We start from the raw sequence: 25164 nt of genomic DNA on the forward strand, positions 1-25164 counted from the left end.
GGAAAGGGAAAAAAGGGGGAGGGGTGGCAGTATTGATTAAGGAGAGCATTGCAGTGCTGGAGAAAAAGGATGTCACAGAGGGGTCGAGGACAGAATCAATTTGGCTAGAGCTAAGGAACAAACATGGTGCAGTTACATTGTTCGGTGTTGTCCCACCAACTAGTGGGAAGGACGTGGAGCAACAAATTTGCAAGGAAATTACAGAATGGTGCAAATATTGTCGGGTAGTTATAATGGGGGACTTTAATTATATAAACATAGACTGGGATAATAGTAATGTAAAGGACAGTGAGGGGCAAGAGTTCCCTGAGTGTGTTCAGGAAAATTTTCTACAACAGTATGTTGCTAGTCCAATGAGAAAGGAAGCACTGCTAGACTTGTTCTTGGGAATGAGGTGGGCCAAGTGGATCAGTAGGAGAGAATTTAGGGGAGAGTAATCATTGTATCATAAGGTTTAGGCTGACTATAGAAAAGGACAGAGCAATCCAGGGTAAGAATGATTAACTGGGGGAAGGCTAACTTCAATGGGGTAAGAATGGAGCTGGGCCAAATAAATTGGAGTCAAAAGTTGGCAGGAAAACTGGTAGATGAACAATGGCTACCTTCAAAGAAGAGATAGTTCAGGGACAGTCCAGGTATGTTCCCTCAAAGGGGAAACGTAAGGCAAACAAATCCAGAGCTCCCTGATGACAAAAGATGCAAAGATTAAAATAAAGAAGAAAAAGTATGCTTATGACAGGTGCCAGGTAGAAAATACTATTGAGGACCAGGCTGAATATAGAAGGTCCAGAGGAGAAGTGAAAAAGCAAATAAGAGAGGCAAAGAAAGAGCTTGAAAAGAGACTGGCAGCTGGCATTAAAGGAAATCCCAAAGTTTTCTATAGTCATATAAATAGTAAAAGTCTGGTAAAAGGAGGAGTGGGGCCAATTCAGGATCAGAAAGGGGATTTACATATGGAGGCAGAGGGCATAGCTGAGGTAATAAATGAATATTTTGCATCAGTCTTTCCTAAGGAAGAAGATGCAACCCAGGCAATGTTGAAAGAGGAGGTAAGTCAGACACTAGAGGGGTTTACAATCGATAAAGAAGTATTAGACAGGCTGTCTGTACTTAAAGTGGATAAAGCACCAGGTCCGGATGAGATGCATCCAAGGATACTGAGGGAAGTGAGGCTGGAAAATGCAGAGGCACTGGCCATAATTTTTCAGTCTTCCTTAGACTCTGGGGTGGTGCTAGAGGACTGGAGAACTGCAAACGTTGCTCCCTTGTTCAAAGAAGGGTGTAAAGATAAGCCCAGCAACTACAGGTCAGTCAGTTTAACTTCAGTGGTGGGAAAACCTCTAGAAAAAATAATTAGGTACAAAATCAATCATCGCATGGACAAATGTGAGTTAATTAAGGAAAGCCAACATGGATTTCTTAAGGGAAAATCATGTTTAATTAACTTGCTGGAGTTTTTTGAGGTGGTAACACAGAGGGTTATGAAGGCAATGCAGGTGATGTGGTGTACATGGACTTTCAAAAGCTGTTTGATATAGTGCCACACAACAGATTTGTGAGCAAACTTGTATCTCGTGGAATAAAACGGATGGTAGGAACATGGATACGAAATTGGCTGAGTCACAGGAAACAAAGAGTCGTGGTTAATGGATGTTTTTTGGGCTGGAGGAAGGTCTGTAGTGGAGTTCCCCAGTCAGTGTGACTAAGGGGAAGAGCAGGCAGGGAGCAGATGATGAATGTAAAGGGACTGGTGGTCTGAGGTGCATTTGTTTTAATACAAGAAGTGTAGTAGGTAAGGCAGATGAACTTAGGGCTTGGATTAGTACCTGGGAGTATAATGTTATTGCTATTACTGAGACTTGGTTAAGGGAAGGGCATGATTGGCAACTAAATATCCCAGGATATCGATGCCTCAGGCGGGATAGAGAGGGAGGTAAAAGGGGTGGAGGAGTTGCATTACTGGTCAAAGAGGATATCACAGCTGTGCTGAAGGAGGGCACTATGGAGGACTCAAGCAGTGAGGCAATATGGACAGAACTCAGAAATAGGAAGGGTGTGGTAACAATGTTGGGGCTGTACTACAGGCCTCCCAACAGCGAGCGTGAGATAGAGGTACAAATATGTAAACAGATTATGGAAAGATGTAGGAGCAACAGGGTGGTGGTGATAGGAGATTTTAATTTTCCCAACATTGACTGGGATTCACTTAGTGTTAGAGGTCTAGATGGAGCAGAATTTGTAAGGAGCATCCAGGAGGGTTTTCTGGAGCAGTATGTAAATAGTCCAACTCGGGAAGGGGCCATACTGGACCTGGTGTTGGGGAATGAGCCCGGCCAGGTGTTTGAAGTTTCAGTAGGGGACTACTTTGGGAATAGTGATCACAATTCCGTAAGCTTTAAAATACTCATGGACAAAGACGAGAGTGGTCCTAAAGGAAGAGTGCTAAATTGGGGGAAGGCCAACTATACCAAAATTCGGCAGGAGCTGGGGAATGTAGATTGGGAGCAGCTGTTTGAAGGTAAATCCACATGTGATATGTGGTCGGCTTTTAAAGAGAGGTTGATTAGCGTGCAGGAGAGACATGTTCCTGTGAAAATGAGGGATAGGAATGGCAAGATTAGGGAACCATGGATGACAGGTGAAATTGTGAGACTAGCTAAGAGGAAAAAGGAAGCATACATAAGGTCTAGGCGGCTGATGAAAGACGAAGCTTTGAAAGAATATCGGGAATGTAGGACCAATCTGAAACGAGGAATTAAGAGGGCTAAAAGGGGTCATGAAATATCTTTAGCAAACAGGGTTAAAGAAAATCCCAAAGCCTTTTATTCATATATAAGGAGAAAGAGGGTAACTAGAGAAAGGATTGGCCCACTAAAGGACAAAGGAGGAATGTTATGCTTGGATTCAGAGAAAATGGGTGAGATTCTAAACGAGTACTTTGCATCGGTATTCACCGAGGAGAGGGACATGACGGATGTTGAGGTTAGGAACAGATGTTTGATTACTCTAGGTCAAGTCGGCATAAGGAGGGAGGAAGTGTTGGGTATTCTAAAGGGCATTAAGGTGGACAAGTCCCCAGGTCCAGATGGGATCTATCCCAGGTTACTGAGGGAAGCGAGAGAGGAAATAGCTGGGGCCTTAACAGATATCTTTGCAGCATCCTTAAACACGGGTGAGGTCCCGGAGGACTGGAGAATTGCTAATGTTGTCCCCTTGTTTAAGAAGGGTAGCAGGGATAATCCAGGTAATTATAGACCGGTGAGCCTGACGTCAGTGGTAGGGAAGCTGCTGGAGAAGATACTGAGGGATAGGATCTATTCCCATTTGGAAGAAAATGGGCTTATCAGTGATAGGCAACATGGTTTTGTGCAGGGAAGGTCATGTCTTACCAACTTAATAGAATTCTTTGAGGAAGTGACAAAGTTGATTGATGAGGGAAGGGCTGTCGATGTCATATACATGGACTTCAGTAAGGCGTTTGATAAGGTTCCCCATGGCAGGCTGATGGAGAAAGTGAAGGCGCATGGGGTCCAAGGTGTACTCGCTAGATGGATAAAGAACTGGCTGGGCAACAGGAGACAGAGAGTAGCAGTAGAAGGGAGTTTCTCAAAATGGAGACGTGTGACCAGTGGTGTTCCACAGGGATCCGTGCTGGGACCACTGTTGTTTGTGATATACATTAATGATTTGGAGGAAAGTATAGGTGGACTGATTAGCAAGTTTGCAGACGACACTAAGATTGGTGGAGTAGCAGATAGTGAAGGGGACTGTCAGAGAATACAGCAGAATATAGATAGATTAGAGAGTTGGGCAGAGAAATGGCAGATGGAGTTCAATCAGGGCAAATGCGAGGTGATGCATTTTGGAAGATCCAATTCAAGAGTGAACTATACAGTAAATGGAAAAGTCCTGGGGAAAATTGATGTCCAGAGAGATTTGGGTGTTCAGGTCCACTGTTCCCTGAAGGTGGCAACGCAGGTAAATAGAGTGGTCAAGAAGGCATACGGCATGCTTTCCTTCATCGGACGGGGTATTGAGTACAAGAGTTGGCAGGTCATGTTACAGTTGTATAGGACTTTGGTTCGGCCACATTTGGAATACTGCGTGCAGTTCTGGTCGCCACATTACCAAAAGGATGTGGATGCTTTGGAGAGGGTGCAGAGGAGGTTCACCAGGATGTTGCCTGGTATGGAGGGCGCTAGCTATGAAGAGAGGTTGAGTAGATTAGGATTATTTTCATTAGAAAGACGGAGGTTGAGGGGGGACCTGATTGAGGTGTACAAAATCATGAGAGGTATAGACAGGGTGGATAGCAAGAGGCTTTTTCCCAGAGTGGGGGATTCAATTACTAGAGGACATGAGTTCAAAGTGAAAGGGGAAAAGTTTAGGGGGGATATGCGTGGAAAGTTCTTTACGCAGAGGGTGGTGGGTGCCTGGAACGCGTTGCCTCTGGAGGTGGTAGATGCGGGCACGATGGCGTCTTTTAAGATGTATCTAGACAGATACATGAATGGGCAGGAAGAAAAGAGATACAGACCCTTAGAAAATAGGCGACATGTTTAGATAGAGGATCTGGATCGGCGCAGGCTTGGAGGGCCGAAGGGCCTGTTCCTGTGCTGTAATTTTCTTTGTTCTTTGTTCTTCTTTGGATCAGTGTTGGGACCCTTGCTTTTCCTGATATATGTTAATGACCTAGACCTTGGTGTATAGGGCACAATTTCAAAGTTTGCAGATGATAGGAAATTTGGAAGCATTGTGAACTGTGAGGAGGATAGTGTAGAACTTCAAAAGGGCATAGACAAGTCGGTTGAATGGGCAAACAAGTGGCAGATGAAGTTCAATGCAGAGAAATGTGAAGTGATTCATTTTGGTGGGAAGAACATGGAGAGACAATATAGAATCAAGGGTACAATTCTATAGGGGGTGCAGGAGCAGAGGGACCTAGGTGTATATGTGCATAAGTCACTGAAGGTGGCAGGACAGGTTGAGAGAGTGGTTAATAAAGCATACAGATCCTGGGCTTTATTAAAAGGGGCATAGAGTACAAGAGCAAGGAAGTTATGTTTCACTTGTATAAGACACTAATTTGGCCTCAGCTGGAGTATTGCATCCAATTCTGGGTGCTGCACTTGAGGAAAGATGTGAGGGCATTGGAGAGAGTACAGAAAAGATTCACGAGAATGGTTCCAGGGATGAGGAATTTCAGTTATGAAGATAGATTGGAGAAGTTAGGACTGTTTTCCTTGGAGAAGAGAAGGCTGAGAGGTGATTTGATAGAGGTATTCAAAATCATGAGGGGTCTGGACAGAGTAGATAGAGAAAAACTGTTCCCACTTGTGAAAGGATTGAGAACGAGAGGGCACAGATTTAAAATATTTGGTCAGAGAGGCAAAAGTGACATGAGGAAAAGGTTTTTCACGCAGCAAGTGGTTAAGGTCTGGAATGCGCTGCCTGAGAATGTGATGGAGGCAGGCTCAACTGAAGCATTCAAAAGGGAATCAGACAGTTATATGAAAAGGAAGAAAGTGCAGGGTTATGGGAATCTAAAACTTGGGGGCACAGTCTCAGGATAGGGGCGCCAATCATTTAGGACTGAGATGAGGAGAAATTACCTCGCTCAGGGGGTTGTGAATCTTTGGAATTCTCTACCCCAGAGGGTTGTGGATGCTCCATCGTTGAATACATTTAAGGCTGGGATAGATAGATTTTTGGTGTCTCAGGGAATCAAGGTCTAATGAGGAGTGGGTGGGAAAGTGGAGTTGAAGCCCAAGATCAGCCATGATCATATTGAATGGCAGAGGAGGCTCGACAGGCCATATGGCCTACTCCCACTCCTATTTCTTGTGTTCTTGTGTTCTAATGTTCTAGTACTTATAATGATTATCAGCATTTGTTGTCAGTGTTTCTGCTGCTTGTACACAGTATTTATGTTGCCAGTTATCAGTATAACTTCAGCTTATACACAGTATTTACACAGCTTGCTGCCAATTTTCCTGCTGCTTATACAAAGTATTTACTCCATTCGTTATGAGTATATGGAGAAACAACCTCTATCTCCAGCACTGTAATATTATCCTCATCAATGCTGCCACCCACCACCTCCTCCTTTCTTTCCTTCCCTATCTTTCCTGACCACTTTGTATCTAGGAACATTTAGCATATAGTTGTTTGTACATAGGGTTATGAAGGTATTTTTAGTTCAGTATTTTTTGAGGACTCATATTTAAATTGTGGAGATGGATTCATTAGAAGGCTGAATATTTTATAAATGCTAGAATTTGTTTTGTTGTTGACAGTTCACTGAAAGGGCACTGAGATGTTGTTTGAAAACAACCTTTGCTGGACATCATGTACTTTAAGCTCAGTAACCAAAAGAAACCTTGGTAACTTGGGGAAGATGTTTACAGAGAAGTCACATGTCAAGGTTTATGGAGGTCAGGAGGTTGACTTTCTGTTTGTGATTTAGCTTCTGAGATATTGTTTTGGTTCAGTTGGGGTGTGAACTGTTTTGAAGATAAGTTGGTGCTTTGCCTGCCAAGGAAAAAGAAACCTAGCTCATTTTGCCTGCACCTGTCTGAGACCCTGAGAAGGCCAGTATGTCAGCTTCTCTTTCCTCCTGTCTTTGGAAAAAACCCTGTGATTCAAGTGTAGGTTGGCTGAAACTCCTCATACCACATGTCTCCTGGAAAGACAGCAGACGATTTCTCAACATCTCCAGAATGAATTGTTTCTGAAAAGATCCCAATGACCCGTCTCCATATACCCGGACACCAGACCAAAAGGGACTCTGACTTCCTTCCATATCTTCTCTTTTCTTCAAGAATTAGCAAGCATTTGGCCAAAGTACTTTTTTATCCTTTTTTTTGGTAACAGACCTCTGCAAGAGAATTTCTGTATTTTTTTCCAGTGTGTGTGGCACGAATTAAAAGGAGGAACTTTCATATTTCAATCTGTGTGTTAATGCTTTGCTTCATTACTGGATAAGTCTCATTTGATAATAAACTGATAATTTTGTTGTTTATTAAAGAAACCTGGTTGGTGCATTTTATTCCAGTATAAAGAGTAGAGTATATGATTGACTGATTCAGTAACTAGGTAAGCATTTAAAAAATATATGTTGTGACCTGTGGAGAAGGGGGACTAGAAAAGACAGTGTAACCCTTCCACCTCGGTCGTCACATATATTTGGGGGCTCTGTGTGGGATAATCCAAAAGCCAACAATGTGCAATTGTAAGTGGGGTAATAATAATTGAAAAGAGGAAAAGGAAAAACCCAGTTTCTTGTGCATTACAGTAATGCTTACACGAGCAGAATGCATTTGTCAGTTGCTATGGCTTTTCTGGGGAAGGAGGATTTATCCCTGAGTGATTTGAAAAACTTAACCAAGGCTAGGCTAAAGGATTTGGCAGAATTGTTGGCATTAGAGTTTCATCCAGGAGTTAAGAAAGCAGACATAATTGAAGTAATAGCACAGCATTTGAAATTGGGAGAAGAAAAAGGCGATCCAGATGGTAGTTCAGTTGAAATAGCTAAAATTCAGTTTCAAATGAAGCAGCTTGAATTTGAGAGGAAAAAGGAAGAAAAAGAAATGGAAATGAAAAAACCTTGAGCAGGAAAAAGAACTGGAAAAACGTAAGCTTGAACAGGAAAGAGAATTGACAATGAAAAAACTTGAACTTGACGGAGAAGAAAAGGCAAAAAAGAGAGCATTTCAAAGAGAAAGAGCAGGAAGGGAATTCAAAGTTTAAAAAGCTGGAAGCAAGTCAAAATAGTGGCCTTGGCTGCAAGGAAAATTCTGGTGAGGAAAGATCTGACTCCAGGACCCAGTGGAGAGCTGTTTAAATTTGTATAAGCCCTCCTGAAGTTTGAAGAAAGGGGCGTCAAGGCGTTTTCCATTGCTTTTGAAAAGATAGCCAGACAGATGAAATGGCTGAAGGAAAGCTGGACACTGCTCATGCAAAGCGGATTGATGGACAAAGCTCATGAAGTTTATGCCATGTTTTCTGAGGAGGCTTCTGCAAGTTATGAGATGGCAAAAAAGGCTATTCTCGCTGCTTATAAGTTGGTCCCTGAAGCATACAGGCAAAAATGTCGGAACCTCCAGAAACAGCCTGGCCAGACTTGTATAGAATTTGAGAGAGTAAAGCAAATTAATTATGATCATTGGATGTGGGCACATAAGGTAGAGGCCACGTATGAAAACCTTAGGGAAATACTTCTCCTGGAAGAATTTAAAAATTCATTCCTTCCGTTAGTAAGAACCCTTGTAGAGAACCAGAAGGTTTTAACAGCCAGACAGGCAGCTGAGATTTCTGATGATTATGAGCTTGTTTACAAGCTGAAACCCTTTGTCCGTCACTCCCACAAACCCGAGAAGGGTAGAAGGTGGAAAGGTGAAAGGAAAGCAAGTAGCCGGGGACAAGAAGAGACAGCTGGGAATTCCCCGGGATCATCTCCTCAGGACAGAAAGGAAGATGCTGAGGATGGAAGTAAGGTGTGCAGGCCTAAGTGTTACCATTGTCACAAGGTGCGACACCTTCATGCAGAATGCTGGAGGTTGCAGGGTAAACCCCTGGGACTTATTGGGGTACACAAGCCCAATGTAGAGAAAAAGGCCCTGACAGAGAGTACAGATCAGGCTGTAGCTCTGACTGCAGCTGGGATAGAGTCAAGTATATGATTGACCCAATCGGCAAGTACAAAAATCTCTGAGTGCAGGGGACGCGAACAAGATACCTGAGAGTTATAGGGAATTCTTGTCAAAAGGAAAAGTAACTTCTCTCCCTCAAGTGAGGCAGCTAAACCTATAGTTATACTTGGGGATACAGGAGCCACCCAAACTCTGCTGGGGAAAGGCATAACTTTTCCACCAGAGACCGCACTGAATGCCAAGGTTTCAGTGAATTGTAACAGCAGGGAGTATTGGGTGTACCTAGAGTGTGAACTAATGTCTGGAACAGTAACTGTAGGAGTTTACCATAGTTTGCCTGTAGACGGAGTTGACCTACTCCTGGGGAATGATTTGGCCAGAGCGATGGTAGTGGCTTCTCCAGTAGTCACAGAAAAATCAAGAAGTTAAAGAGACAGAACAGTTGCAGGAAAAGGTTCCAGGAATTTATCCTTCATGTGTAGTGACCCAAGCAATGGCTAAACAAGTTCCATTGTTGGAGGTAAAATTACCACCAGTCAGATAGTCGAATATCTGAAACTTTCTTTGGGGATTTGGATAAACTGCAGGAAATGTTTCGTAAATCTTCACTGATCAAGGCTCAGCAAGCTGATCCAGAGTTAAATAAAGTGGCACAATCGGCTCTAACTGAAGCTGAGGGAAAGGGAGTTCCAGAAGGCTACTATATTAAAAATGGGATTCTGATGAGGAAGTGCAGACCTCTTCAGAGAGCTGTGGACGAAGAATGGATGGTTGTTCATCAGATAGTGGTACCGCCCAAGTATCGACGGGAAATATTAAGGATATCCCATGAAATTCCTATGGCTGGACATGTGGGGAACCAGAAGACCCAGTCACATATAGGTCGACATTTTTACTGGCCAGGTCTTTCCAAGGACGTGGTGCAGTTTTGTAAAATGTGCCATATGTGCCAGATTGTGGGAAAACCACAACCTGCCATTAAACCAGCACCTCTCAATTATTTCTTTTATTTGTTTGTGGGATGTGGGCATCACTGGCTAGGCCAGCATTTATTGCCCATCCCTAATTGCCCTTGAACTGAGTGGCTAGGCCACTTAAGAGTGAACCACATTGCGGTGGGTCTGGAGTCACATGTAGACCAGACCAGGTAAGGACAGCAGATTTCCTTCCTTAAAGGACATTAGTGAACCAGATGGGTTTATACAACAATCAACAATGTTTCATGGTCACCATTAGACTAAAGCCTGGCTACCCGACCCGAACTCGACTAGACCCGGCTACATGTTTCGTGGTTGGGTCTATATTCCGAGTCCAGCATTCGGGCTCGGGTTGGGTCGGGCTGGACAGTGCTGCTTCGGGAAGTCACAGGATCAGGCTTACCCATGATTCCCCACAACTGCATCTGTAGGAATAGCCTGCTGCCGGAACGGATGAAGGATATCCATGTCGGGTGCGAAAAAAAAATTAAAGGACTTGGGTTGGCTGCGGTTGAATTTTATACCCAAGCCAGGCTTTATATTAGACTACCTTCTAATTCCCAGAATAATTAAATTCAAATTTCAGCATCTGCTATAGTGGGATTTGAACCCATGTTCCTAGAGCAGTAGCCTGGGATTCTGCATTATTAGGTCAGTGAAAGTACCACTATGCCACTGCCTTCCATGCCAGTTTAAGTGGAACCATTTAGAAGGGTGTTCGTAGACTGTGTAGGACCTTTACCGAAAACAAAAGAGGGACACCAATATATACTCTCTATCATGGATATGGCTAGTCCCAGAGGCCATTCCCTTGAAAACAATTTCTGCTAAGGTAATGGTAAAGAAGTTAACCCAGTTCTTCACTAGACATGGATCACCGATTGAGATTCAGTTGGATGAAAGTTCCAATTTTATTGGAAAATTATCCAGGAAGTTATGAATAATTTGGGTATAACATAATTAAAGTCTTTATACCTTGTGACAGTGGTAACATTTAGGCTTGCGGACCTCACTTCCCCCCTCAGCATCTTCCTGTTTAGCCTGAGGAGGAGATCCAGGTGCATTCCCAGCTGTCCCTTCTTGTCCCTGGCTACTTGCCTTCCTTTCATCCTCCCACCTTCTCTCCTTCTTGGGTTTGTGACGGACTTGTAAACAAGCTCGTAATCATCAGCAATTTCTGCTGCGTGCCTGGCTGTTGAAACATTCTGGTTATCTACCTGGGTTCTTACCAACGGAGGGAGTGAATTTTTAAATTCTTCCAGGAGAAATAGTTACCTAAGGTTCTCATATGTGGCCTCTACCTTTAGTGCCTGTATCCAATGATCAAAATTAGTTTGCTTTACTCTCTTAAATTCTATACAAGTCTACCCACACTGTCTCCAGAGGTTCTGAAATTTCTGCCGGTAAGCTTCAGGGATCAAGTCATAAGCAGCGAGAATAGCCTTTTCTGCCATCTCATAATTTGCAGAAGCCTCCTCAGAAAGCATGGCATAAACTTCATGAGCTCTGCCCATGAAACTGCTTTGTATAGGCAGTGTCCAGCTTTCCTTTGGCCACTTCATCTGTCTGACTATCTTTTCAAAAGATATGAAAAATGCCTTTATGTCCCTTTTCCCAAATTTAGGGATGGCTTGTACAAATTTAAGCAGCTCTCCACTGGGCCCTGGGCTGGAGCGAGATCTATCCCCACCAGAATTTTCACTGGAGTCAGGACCTTCCCTTTGACTTAGCTCCATCTTTTTAAATTCAAATTCCCTTCCTTCTCTTTCACATTCTCTTTGAAAATCAAGCTTAAGTTTTCTTTAATTCTATTTTTCTTTTTCTTTGTCAAGTTCAAGCTGCCTCATCTGCAACTGAATTTTAGCTAATTCAACTGTACTACCATGTGGTGTGCCTTCTTTTTCTAATTGCAAATGCTCTGCTATTACTGCAATTATGTCTGCTTTCTTAGCTCCTGGTTTTAACTCTAATGCCAACAGGTCTGCCAAATCCTTTAGACTAACATTTGTTAAGTTCCTCAGATCACTCAAGGATACATCCTCCTTCCCCAGAAAGGTCAAAGTTACTGACACAGACATTCCAATAGCATAAACATTACTCTAATGCACAAAAGACCTGGATTTTTACTTTTCCTCTTTTCAATTATTATTACCTCACTTACAATTGCATATCATCAGTATTGGGTTATCCCAGACATACCCCCAATTATGTTAGGACAGAGGTAGGAGGGGTGCACTGTTTTTTCTAGTTCCACCTCTCCACAGGACATAACATATATTTAAATGCTTACCCAGTTACCAATACGGTCAATCATAGACTCTATTTTTATCCCAGAATAAAATACACCAACCAGGTTTCTTTAATAAACAACAAAAATTATCAGTTAGTTATAAAACAAAACATAGCCAGTAAGGAAGCAAAGCATTATCACACAGAGTGAAATATGCAAGTTCCCTATGTACCTTGGAGAGAGAGACACACACACACCGGTTAACCAAAAAATAGAGATTTTTTCTTTAGAGCTCTTTTGTGAAAAAAAAGAATACTTTGGCCAAATACTTGCCAATTCTTGAAGAAAAAAGAGAAGATATGGACAGATGTCAGTTGTCCCGTTTTTTTGGTTTGGCGTCCCAAATACATGTAGATGGCTGTCAACTGGGATCTTTCTGGAACAGTTCTTTTCAGGTGATGTTGAAAATCAGTTTCACAGGCTTTCCAGAAAATACATGGCATCGGGTGTTTCTGGCAGCCTTTCAGGAGAAATGTAGCATCAGTTTTTCTATTTCTTATACTTGATCCTCAGGAAGTTCTCAAAGAGATGGAAGAGGGTGAGCTGATGGTCGCTGCTCTCTTGGCTGGTTTTCTTCAACTGCCTTCAAAACAGTTCACACTCCAACACAATAATATAAAAGCAAAATACTGCAGATGCTGGAAATCTGAAATAAAAACAAGAAATGCTGGAAATACTCAGCAGGTCAGGCAGCATCTGTGGAGAGAGAAGCAGAGTTAACATTTCAGGTCAGTGACCCAGCATCAGAACTGACAAATATTAGAAATGTAAAAACTTTTAAGCAAGTAAAGCTGGGGTGGGACAATTTCTTTGCCCCCCTCACTCACTCTAACCTGCTCCCCTCTGAACTTGCAGCATTCCGTTCTCTCAGGTCTAACCCCGACATTGTCATCAAACCTGCAGACAAGGGTGGTGCTGTTGTTGTCTGGTGTACCAACCTCTACCTTGCCGAGGCTCAGCACCAACTCTCAGACACTTCTTCCTACTTCCCCCTGGACCATGACCCCACCACTGAACATCAAGCTACTGCCCATAGGACTGTCACTGACCTCATCTCCTCTGGAGATATTCCCTGTACAGTTTCCAACCTCATAGTCCCGCAACCCCAGAAAGCCCGCTTCTACCTCCTTCTCAAAATCCACAAACAGGACTGTCCCGGCAGACCCATTGTTTCAGCCTGTTCCTGCCCCACTGAACTTATTTCCTCCTAGCTTGTCTCTATCCTTTCTCCTCTGGTCCAGTCTCTTCCCACCTACATCCGTGACAATTCTGATGCCCTCCGTCATTTTGACAATTTCCAGTTCCCGACCCTAACCGCCTCCTCTTCATTATGGACGTCCAATCTCTCTACACTTCCATCCCCCACCAGGACAGTTTGAGGGCTCTCTGCTTCTTCCTCGAACAGAGGCCCAACCAGTCCCCATCCACCACTACAATCCTCCACTTGGCTGAACTTTTTCTCACATTCTCCTTCAACTACACTCACTTCCTTCAAGTAAAATGTGTTGCTATGGGTACCCGCATGGGTTCTAGTTATGCCTGTCTTTTTGTGGAATATGTCGAGCATTCCTTGTTCCAGTACTACTCAGGCCCCCTCCCCCAACTATTTTTCCGGTACATTGGTGACTGTATCGGTGCCGTTTCCTGCTCCCGCCCGGAACTAGAAAACTTTATCAACTTTGCTTCTAATTTCCACCCTTCTCTCACCTTTACATGGTCCATTTCTGACACTTCCCTTCCCTTCCTTGATTTCTCTGTCTCCATCTCTGGGGATAGGCTGTCTACTAATATTCATTATAAGCCCACCGATTCCCACAGCTACCACGGCTACACTTCTTCACACCCTGCCTCCTGTAAGGACACCATTCCATTCTCCCAGTTTCTCCATCTCCAATGCATCTGCTCAGATGATGCAACCTTCCATGACAGCGCTTCTGATATGTCTTTCTTTTTCCTCAACCGAGGATTCCCCCCCCTCCCACTGTGGTTGACAGGGCCCTCAACTGTGTCCGGCCCATTTCCCGCACCTCTACCCTCACCCCTTACCCTCCCTCCCAGAACCGCAACAGGGTTCCCCTTGTCCTCACTTTCCACCCCACCAGCGTCCAGATCCAAAGGATCATCCTCCACCATTTCTGTCACATCCAGCATGATGCCTCTACCAAATGCATCTTCCCCTCCCTTCCCCTGTCAGCATTCCAAAGGGATTGTTCCCTCCGTGACACCCTGGTCCACTCCTCCATTACCCCCACCACCTCGTCCACTTCCCATGGCACCTTCCCCTGCAATCGCAGGAGGTGTAATACCTGCTCATTTACCTCCTCTCTCCTCACAATCCAAGGCCCCAAACACTCCTTTCAGGTGAAGCAGTGATTTACTTGTACTTCTTTCAATTTAGTATACTGTATTCACTGCTCACAATGTGGTCTCCTCTACATTGGGGAGACCAAACGCAGACTGGGTGACCGCTTTGCGGAACACCTCCGCTCAGTCCGTAAGCATGACCCCAAGCTTCCAGTTGCTGGCCATTTCAATGCCACCACCCCACCTCCGTGCCCCCCGCCCCCCCCCCACCTGCCACCACCATCTCTGTCCTGGGGTTGCTGTAGTGTTCCAGCGAACGCCAAAGCAAGCTCGAGGAACAGCATCTCATTTATCGATTAGGCACACTACAGTCTGCTGGACTGAACATTGAGTTCAATAATTTCAGAGCATGACGGGCCCCCCTTTTTATTTTTTTATTTTTATTTTTTATTTGTTTATTTTATTTACTTTGTTTAGTTTGTTTCTAGTGTGCCTACCCACTGTTTTTTTCATGTTTGTGCTTGGGGTCAGGGCTGTTCATTCTACTGTCAATTGACACCTTCTCTGCACTACGCTTTGTCTTTCAGCACACCATTAACATACCATTTGCCTTTGTTCCATGACCTTCTGGTCAGTCATTCTCTGTGACCTTGTCCTATCAACACCTTCTCTTTTGTTATCTCTTGCCCCGACCCCGCTTTACTTGCTTAAAACCTTTTGCATTTCTAATATTTGTCAGTTCTGATCAAGGGTCATTGGCCTGAAACGTTAACTCTGCTCTCTCCACAGATGTTGCCAGACCTGCTGAGTATTTCCTGCATTTCTTGTTTTTATTTCACACTCCAACGCACTGTCCAAAGCAAAACCAAAGACAATATCTCAAGAGTCAAGCCTCCTGACCCCTATAAATCTTGACCTGTCACTTCTCTGTAAATATCTTGTCCAAGTCAAAAAAGCACCCTATCTGAAGACAGGTGACTTCCAGTAAATGTTGTTTCCAAACAAGACCTCTCAGTGTCCCTTCAATGATTCCACTAAGAAAAAATCCATGGAATCCTTTTCAGTTTTCCCAAAATAAAACAATGTCCATAACTCTAAAATAGGAGTCCAAAAAAAACTTTAAAAATATAGAAGTACCATCATAACAATAGTATTTATATTGCTAGTTATCAGTATAACTTCAGCTTGTACATGGTATTAACACAGCTTGCTGTAATTTTCCTGCTGCATGTATACAGTATTTACACTGCTTGTTGTCAGTATTCCTATTGCTTAAACATAGTACTTATATTGCTTATCATCAGTTTCCTGCTGCTTGTACACAGTATTTATACTGCCACTCATCAACATTCCCGCTTCTTGTACACAGTATTTATGCAATTTGTAATTAGTATTCCTCCAGCTTGTACGCAATATTTACACAGCTTGTTATCTGAATTTCCTTGGCTTGTACACAATATTTATACCACTTTTTATCTGTATTCTCACAGCATACACAGTATATACAATGCTTGTTATCAATATTCCTCCTGCTTTTCCACAGTATATACTCCACTTGTTATCAGTATTCCCGTTATTTGTAAACTGTATGTACAGTGCTCCCAGTATTCCCACTGCATGTACACAGTATATACTTTGCTTGTTATCAGTGCTCCTGCTATTTGTGCATAATATTTATATGCTTTTTATCAGTACTTCTGCTATTTGTACACAGTAGATACTCCACTTGTACACAGTATTCCTTCTATTTGTATACAGTACTTACAGTGCTTGCTATCCGTATTCCCACTGCTTGTACACAGTATTTATACCACTTATTATCAGTTTCCCCCAGTTGTCTGAAGCATTTACACAGCTCTGTTTTCCCACTGTTTGTACACTGCATTTATAATGCTTGTTTTCAGTAATACTGCCACTTGTAGGCAGTATATATTCCACTTATTATTTCCGCTGCTTGTACATAGTATTTATACAGCCTGCAATCAGTATTCCTGTTGCTTGTACATAGTATTTATACAGCCTGCAATCGGTATTCCTGTTGTTTGTACTTCGTATTTATACAGCCTGTATTCAGTATTTCTGCGGTTGTGCACAGTATATACTCCTCTTGTTATCAGTATTCTAGCTGCTTGAGCACAGTATTTATACTGCTTGTTATCAATATTCCTGCTATTTGTACACAGTATTTATACCACTTGTTCTCAATAATCAAACTACCTTTACGCAGTATTTACACTGCTTGTTATCAGTATTCCCTCTGATTATACACAGTATTATACGATTTGTTATCATTATTCCAGCAGTTTCTTCGCAATATGTATTCTGCTTGTGTTCAGTAGCCTGTACACATTATTTACTCTGCTTGTTATCAGTATCCTAGCTGCTTGTAAACAGTGTTTACACCTCCTGTTATCAGTATTTCACTGCAGGTACACAGTATCTATACCACTTGATGTCAGTATTTCCGCAGTTTGTATGCGGAATATGCACCACTTGTTATTGGTATTCCTGCTGCTTGTGTACAGTATTTATACTGCCTGTAATCAGTATCCTTCAGCTTGTATATGATATTTATGCCACTTTGTATTCCTATTGTATTTACTCCACTTGTTATCAGTAATACTGCTTGTACACAGTATATACTCTGCTTGTTATCAGTATTCCCGCTGCTTGTACAGAGTATTTATACCACTTGTTGTCATTTTCCCCTGTTTGTATGAAACATTTACGTAGCTTGTGTCCTATTTTCCCACTGCTTGTACATCGTATTTATATAGCCTGTAATCAGTATTCCTGTTGTTTGTAAACTGGATTTATTCAGCCTGTAATCAATATTCCTGCTGCTTGTACACAGTTTTTACACCGCTTGTTATCAGAATTTCCTCTGCTTGTACACAGCATTTATATTGCTAGTTATCAATATAACTTCAGTTTGTACACAATATTTAGATAGCTTGCTGTCCATTTTCCTGCTGCTTGTACAAAGTATTTACTTCGTTTGTTATCGGTATTCTGCTGCTTCAACATAATACTTATATTACTTATCAGTTTCCTGCTGCATGTGCACAGTATTTAAAATGCCACTTATCCATATTCCCACTGCTTGTCCATAGTATTTATACAGCCTGTAATCAGTATTTTTGCAGCTTGTACACAATATTTATACTGCTTATTAGTATTCCTGATAATACACAGTATTTATACCACTTATCTGTATTTCAGTTGCTTTTAGACAGTATTTATACTGCCTGTTATCACTATTCCCACTTGTACACAATATTTAAACAACTTTGTATCAGTTTATCCACAGCTTGTACACAGTATTAATATCACTAGATATCAGTATTAGCATTACTTGTTCAAGTTATATATAGGACCTGTTATCAGTATTTCCGTGGCTTGTACAAGTTATTTGTGACACTTGTTATCAGTATTATCATGGCATGTACACAGCATCTATTCTGCTTGCTATCACTATTTAAGCTGCTTGTACAAGGTTTTAAACCACTTTTTATCCGTATTCTCGCTGCTTTTACACAGTATTCATACCACTTGTTATCAGTATTCCAGTTGTTTGTACATATTTTTTACATGGCTCTTGTCAGTGTTCCAGCTGCTTGTACACATTATTTACAATACCTGTTATCCATATGTCCTCTGCTTGTATACATTATTTATACGACTTGTCAGTGTTAGCATTGCTTGTACACACTATTTATTACCACTGCTTGTACATAGTATTTATACCACTTGTGATCAGTATTCCCATTGCTTGTACACAGTATTTACACTGCTTATTATCAATAGTCCCACTGTTTGTACATGGTATTTACACTGCCTATTAGCAGTATTCCTGCTGCTCATACACATTAAACGCAGTATTTATAATGCTTGTAATCAGTATTCTCGCTACAAGTACACATTAGTTATATGCCTGTTATCAGTATTCCAGCTTCTTGTACACAGTATTTATACCACTTGTTATCAGTATTCCCACTGCTTGTACACATTATTTATGTCGCTTGTTATCAGTATTTCTGCTTGTATGCAGTATTTACATGGCTGTTATCAGTAACCCAGCTTCTTGAATACTTTATTTATAACACCTGTTATCTGCATTCCTGCCGCTTGTACACTGTATCTGAAGGGTATGTTCAATATTTCCATAGCTTGTGCACAGCATTTATATCGCTTGTTGTCAGTATCTGCATTGCTTGTACACAGTATTTAGATCCCTTGTTATCAGTATTCCCACTGCTTGTACACAGTATTTACATTGTGTGTTATCAGTATTCCCAATGCTTGTGCATAGTGTTTATATTGCTTACCAGTATTCCCATTGTTTCTACACAGTATTTATACCATTTGTGTGTATTTCCATTGCTTTTAGACAATATTTATAATGCTTGTTATCTATATTTCCACTGCTTGTAAACACTATTTGTACCACCTATTATCAGTATTCCCACTAGTAGAGAGTATTTAAAGCAGCTAGTACCAGTTGCACACAGGACACACATCACTTATCAGTTTCACACTGCTTCTACACAGTATTTATATCCCCTTTTCTTAGTGTTTGACTTGTCTATTTTCTCTAAGTACAGAAATTGTCATAGAGTCATACAGCACTGAAACAGGCCCTTTGGCCCACCGAGTCTGTGCCGACCAACAACCACCCATTTATACTAATCCTACATTAACCCCATCTTCCCTACCATTCACCTACCACCACTAGGGGCAATTTACAATGGCCAATTTACCTATCAACCTGCAAGTCTTTGGTGATGGGAGAAAACCGGAGCACCCGGCGGAAACCCATGCGGCCACAGGGAGAACTTGCAAACTCCGCACAGGCAGTACTCAGAACTGAACCCGGGTCGCTGGAGCTGTGATGCTTACCACTGCGCCGCCCTTGTTATTAGTATTTCCATAGCTTGTACCTGGTATTTATACCACTCGTTATCAATATTCCTACTGCTTGTACACAGTAATTAAACCACTGCTATCAGTATTCCAGCTGTTTGTACACCGTATTTACACCACGGCTGAGGAGGAGGCATGGAGCAAGCCGGGGCCCAGGGCAGCCACTCAATAGCAGAGGGTGAGACTGGAATCACCGCACAAGAGAGTGATGATTGTCTTCGTTTCGACATCCACCACACTGCCAGAGATCCACATCATGCTTGGTTGGCATGTCAAGATCTGCACAGCCTAACCCACAGATGTTTCTGTTCTCTCATGCAGGTTGGCATCCACTGGAGGCTCCAGTTGAAAGGGGACAGCCGTCAAACCTCTGAGGAGGAGGAGTAGTCAGAGGATTCACCGTCACATGACTCCTGCATCTTCCACCAGTGTAGATACTTTTGATGGGTTTGCGCTCGACCTTAGAATCAGGGTCACAAGCTAATGAGAGCACCGCACATGCGCCTGAGCAGCTGGCTGAGGCTGTGATAGCTGAGGTCGCTAACAGTTGGAGAACTGTGGGTGGCTAGGCCCAGGCTGAGCCCCAAGCTGATGATGAGCCTCTGCTGCAGGGAGAGGTACGGCAACATCTGGCAGAGCTGCCAGGGGCAATGTGCAGCCATGAGCGGATAATGGAGGAGACTGTCCATGCCATGAGTGCTGCCATGTCTCAGCTGTGTGAGCACATGGCTTCCTCCATCGAGAGGTTTGAGCCCCTCATGGAGAGACAGATCCCACAATTACGCGCAGACCTGCACACCATCGTCTTGGCCATGAGCTCAACGAAGCAGTGGCAAGGTGAGAGAAGGACGATGCACCTCCAGTCTGCAGCTGTGCTAGAAACCCTTCCTGAGATAAGGAGACCAAAACTGTATGCAGTACCCCAGGTGCGGCCTCACCAAGGCTTTATACCATTGAGGCAATACATCTTTACTCCTGTATTCAAATCCCCTTGCAATGAAGGCCAACATACCATTTGCCTTCTTAATTGCTTGCTGCACATGGAATGAAACACTTTCCTGTTGATGAAGGTGGCTGGCTGGTCTGTTGGAGCCTTGATGGCCACATTCGTACAATCTATCACACCTTGCACCTGGGGGAATCCAGCAATGGCCCCGAATCCAATGACTCTCTCTACCAGACTGTCAGGTAGCGCACATAGTCACTGAGCCTCTTGAAGAGGGCATTGGTCATCTCCTTAATGCAGCGGTGGGCTGCTGCCTGGGAGACCCATACATGTCCCCGGTGGATCCCTGGAAAGATCCAGATATGTAAACGTTTAGTGCCATTGTGATCTTCAGGGCCACTGGCATAGGGTCACCCCCAAATCCCATAGGTTGAAACTTAAGTCAGTGGCAGCCTCTCTAGAAGGCCACAGTCTTCACTGACAATGCCACCCCGACATTTGGAGGTAGCTGAGGCAAGTCCAGTACATTCTTTGGCACAAGTGGGACCTTCTTGGCATCACTGCCTGCTGTAGCTCTTGCCGTGGAGCCAGGTGCAGCTGCCTCCTGGCCCTCTGTCCATCAGAGGCGCTGCATCATGCCACGAGGGCCCATAATGACAGGGTGTATGAGACCCATGTCAGCTGATCAGTAGGCCCCTAGAGCGCTGTCCTTGTAGATACTAAGCTGCCTTAGCATCTTTGCCTTTGTTACTCCTCTTGGTTTACACCCCATAATGGAATGTGGTGAGTTCACCTTTAAGAAACCATACTTTTAAAAGACCAGGCCACTGATGCAACTGATGATATCATCAGACATATATAAGGAAGAGATACACTGAGCATATGGTTTACAGAAAACACACATACACACCAGCGAGGAAAAGACTTGAACCTGAGATTATACAATGTAGATAAGTAAGACAATAAATAGTGTTTGTGTTGAATCCAAATAAAAAGCCTTCGGCTTTCATTTAGTGAAGATTTAAGAACACAGCGCAACACTACATGTGCTAAAGGGCCTCAGTGCCCACCCTTGCAAATAGCCAACCCTCTCACCCAAAGGTATGGCTACCCGACCCTCTACCAAGCAGTATGACCACCCATGCAGACACCTCAGCAGTATGGCCACCCATGCAGACACCTCAGCAATATGGACACCCATGCAGACGACCCAGCAGTATGGCCACCCGACACTCCTACCCGAACCCAAACCCACCCATGCAGAGCCCACAGCACTGTAGGCCAACAATGGCCGCCCCTCCCCGCTCTTCCCCTATCTAGTGCTAGTCATGGCTGCCTATCCATCGCAGCACTGAGGCCTCGCCTCGATGCTGCCAGCTTTCAATGGCCAGGGATCTGAAGGTACGTGAGGGCTGCCCGTCATGCACTTAATTCCAAGCCCCCCTCCATCGAATTGCTTTTAATTACATGCATATGTATTATGAATTATTGTTCTACAATTTAAATGACAGTCCTGTTGTGTTGGGGCAGTGATACCGCCTTGGTGCCTTCCCCCCCACCCACCCCCACTGACTAAATCTGGAACTGACGTCACAACATCGGGTTTCCGGGCAGATGTGTCCAATGCTATTCCCCGGCCCCCCCCCCCGCCCCCCATGCCTCCATTCCTACTCCAAACAGGCTCACTAAATTCAGCCCAGTATTTACATCACTTAACATCAGCTACCTGCAGCAGGTACACAGTATTTATACCAGTTGTTATTACTATTTTCACAGCTTCTACACAGTATTTATACCGCTGGTGTTCAGTATTCCCATTGCTTGTCCACGTTGTTTATACTGCTCATCAGTATTCCCGCCACAAATACACCATATTTCCACCTCTTATCAGTTTTCCCGTTGCTTTACATAATATTTATGCCACGTGTTGCCAATATTCGTGCTACTTGTATAATGTTTATATACTATTTGTTATATCAGTATTCCTGCTGCTTATAAACAGTATTTGTACCACTAGTTATCACTATTTAAGTGCTTCAAGCAGTATTTATATCACCTGTTTTCAGTATTCCAGCTGCTTGTACACAGTGTTCATGCTGCTTGTACACAGTGTTTTTGCTGCTTGTACATGGTATTTGTTCTACATGTGTTCAGTATTCCAGCTGCTTGTTATCAGTACTGCTGCAGCTTGTGCATGATATTCTTGTTGCTTTTGCACGGTATTTCTGTAATCTCGGCATTTCTGGTGTTTGTGCACATTATTTCTGTTTGTGCATCATCTCTTTGCTGCTTTACTGTTTCTCTATTCCTGTTACTAGTGCCGTGTGTTTCATTAAGTCTGGGTTGTTACTCCTTCTGCCTTGTATTTTTGCTGGTTTTGCCCAGTATTTTCACTACTTATGCCAGTATGTCTTTGTATCTTACATTGTTACTTCTTTTGCCAGCATTTCTTTGCACCTGAATTGCCATTAGTCCCTCTTATACCTACCATTTCATTGGGCCTGGTATTCCTGCCACTTCTGCCAGCTATTCCCTCTGCTGGCTTCAGTATTTACTGTGCTCTGCCTGATATTTCACTATCCCTGGTATTCCCACTCCTTTTGTCTCATTTTTCCCTCTCGAGATGCCTGTTATTTGTCCTTCTGTTGCCTGGTACTTCTGCTACTTGTTCCCAGTGTTTCTGTGGTAGTATATGCAGATCTGACATGCATAGCAGTCATATAGGGCATGCATTACAGAAGGGATTAGTTCTGATTTCAATCAAAGGTGAAGCTATGAATCAAAATTAGGACCTGAATGGATGTCTTCTGGAAATGAACTGCCTGCTTTGCAGCTATTTATAACCGCACATCATAGAGGAGACAGCTGGCATAAATCAGGTACCAACACAAGGACAGCTCATTGTTCATCTACCAATATATATAAATGGTTGGAAAGGCAGGCAAGGACATGGGAGCAAAGAAGAGGATTAAAGAGAAAAATTATACAGCATTTTTAAAGTATGGAATGAGAGGATGGCACAATGCTAAAACATTAGCCGGTGCCTCATAGTGACAGGGCACAGGTTTATGAGTTTGAATCTCAATCAAATAGAGGTTAAGCACATTCCCACATGGAATAGAGTAAAGTGAAATCTGGCAGGCTTTATATGGAGTGAAAATTAGGAATCAGAGTGAAGTGACTCTGGCAGAGGCTGAGTAGAGAGAAAGAACTAAAGGTCAGAAAAAAGCAAATCAATGGTCACAACTTCCACAGCCAGAATCTGATAGAAATAAAACCTTGCAACGTTTTAACGGTCACTCAGTTTAATGGGAAAATGTTCTTCTAAATATTGACATCCCTCAGCGTCACTCTTAAAGGAAGATTGAGTACGTCTGCATCCATGTAAAACTAGTGATAATATAGCGAGGCAACGATAGATAAAGAGGTTATAAATTCTCCTAGAAGGAGAGTTGAAGCTTTAAAACAATTTGAATTTATATAGCGCCTTTAACATAATAAAATCTCCCTAGGCACTTCTTAGAGGCATTATAAAACAACATATGACACCGAGCCACATAAGGAGAAATTACGTCAGATGACCAAAGCTTAGTCAAAGAGGTAGGTCTTAAAGGAGGAGAGAGAGAAGTAGAGAGGTGAAGAGGCTTAGGGCCTAGACAGCTGAAGGCACAGTCACCAATGTTGGAAAGATTAAAATAGGGGACGCTCAAGAGGCCGGAATTAGAGGAGCACAGATATCTCAGAGGGTTTTAGGGCTGAGGGAGATTACAGAGATAGGGAGGGGACAGGCCATGGAGGACTTTGAAAACAAGGATGAGAATTTTTTTTTTTAATCTGGTCTCGGGTTCTAGTGGATAAATGATTACTGCCTTGAACAACTTGACCAGCTAAAACTGGCTGAGGACTGATCAGCATCCAGGAGCTGTAACAAGATGATCTAGCCAGATAAGGACACGTTGATGATAAGGGAGCTACAAAAAGAAGCAATAAAGTTTCTTTGAATTAAGAAAGAGGCAAACCAGCTGGAAATGATCAGGAGGAAGCTAGACTCATAGCAATTTATGGGAGTTATCTTAAATTGTTTTTCACATAACTACTATTGGTTACAGTTCAGTGAACAGATGTTTTCATCATTGCCCTGTTAATCTCTGTCTCCATATTGACGGGTTATCTTAATTACATTTTTTAAAGCAATCATTTGAGTTCACCTGCAGGAACTAGTTTGGATTGGAGTCAATTTTCTGTGAAATATTCAGTCGACATCAGATTAGGCTCACAACCTGAAGAAACAGAGAATACTGCAGTTTCTCTGGATCAGAAAGACCATGAATCAGTGTCAGTAATGCAGCCATTTTGTACTGCACTAACCTGGTTATTGTACTTGAACTTGCTACTTTGTGCAAAGTCTGCTGAAACTTCCCATATGATGAAAGGTCACAGGGTAGACAGGTTTTCACTCGAAGTCCATTCCACTTTATGAACTCAATTCTTCTCATTTATTCCAGGAGGATGAGGTAGTAGAAGGCCATTTCAGCTTCACTGCATACGGGATGGGACCTGCTTGCCTGCAAGCTAAGGATGGAGTTGCCATTAAGGGCAATAATAATACATCAAAGTCATCTTCACCTCCGATCAAATCATCGGACGAGATGAGGAAACTTTTCATCCACCGAGCAAAAAGGATTGACACAGTATCGCGAGTGGCTTTTCCCCTTGTCTTCCTGATTTTTAATATTTTCTACTGGGTGATCTACAAGATTGTGAGGAGTGAGGATATCCACAAAGACTAGGTCTGGAGCGAGAAAACCCTCCACTGCCAGGAAGAATATCGCCATCTCGCACATGAGCAATGCAGTAAGGCATGAATATAATGGAAATATGGCAATATATAATTAAAAAAAGAATTTCTATATACAGTAGACTGAAGGGAGGCATCCTTAAAAACTGCAAGACAGATGCATTACAGAGGAGAAGATGCAGTCAAAAAATCTTTCATATAATTAAATATATTATATATAAAAGGTTCATTAGACTCCTCTATGTGATCATTTGTTCTGTATAAAATCCAAGAAA

General features: G+C 42.8%; 1 protein-coding gene across 1 annotated transcript in view; it reads left to right on the forward strand.

The window, feature by feature from the left end:
- The window catches only part of glra1 (glycine receptor, alpha 1), a 156549-nt gene extending 131668 nt beyond the window's left edge, over positions 1–24881 (forward strand). The window contains exon 9 of the mRNA XM_068043036.1: positions 24597–24881. Within this exon, the coding sequence (XP_067899137.1) occupies positions 24597–24881 (285 nt within the window). The remainder of the gene's footprint in view (positions 1–24596) is intronic.
- The last annotated feature ends 283 nt before the right edge of the window (positions 24882–25164 follow it).

This window comes from Heterodontus francisci, chromosome 12 (genome assembly GCF_036365525.1).
Source record: "Heterodontus francisci isolate sHetFra1 chromosome 12, sHetFra1.hap1, whole genome shotgun sequence".
Classification (NCBI taxonomy): domain Eukaryota; kingdom Metazoa; phylum Chordata; class Chondrichthyes; order Heterodontiformes; family Heterodontidae; genus Heterodontus; species Heterodontus francisci.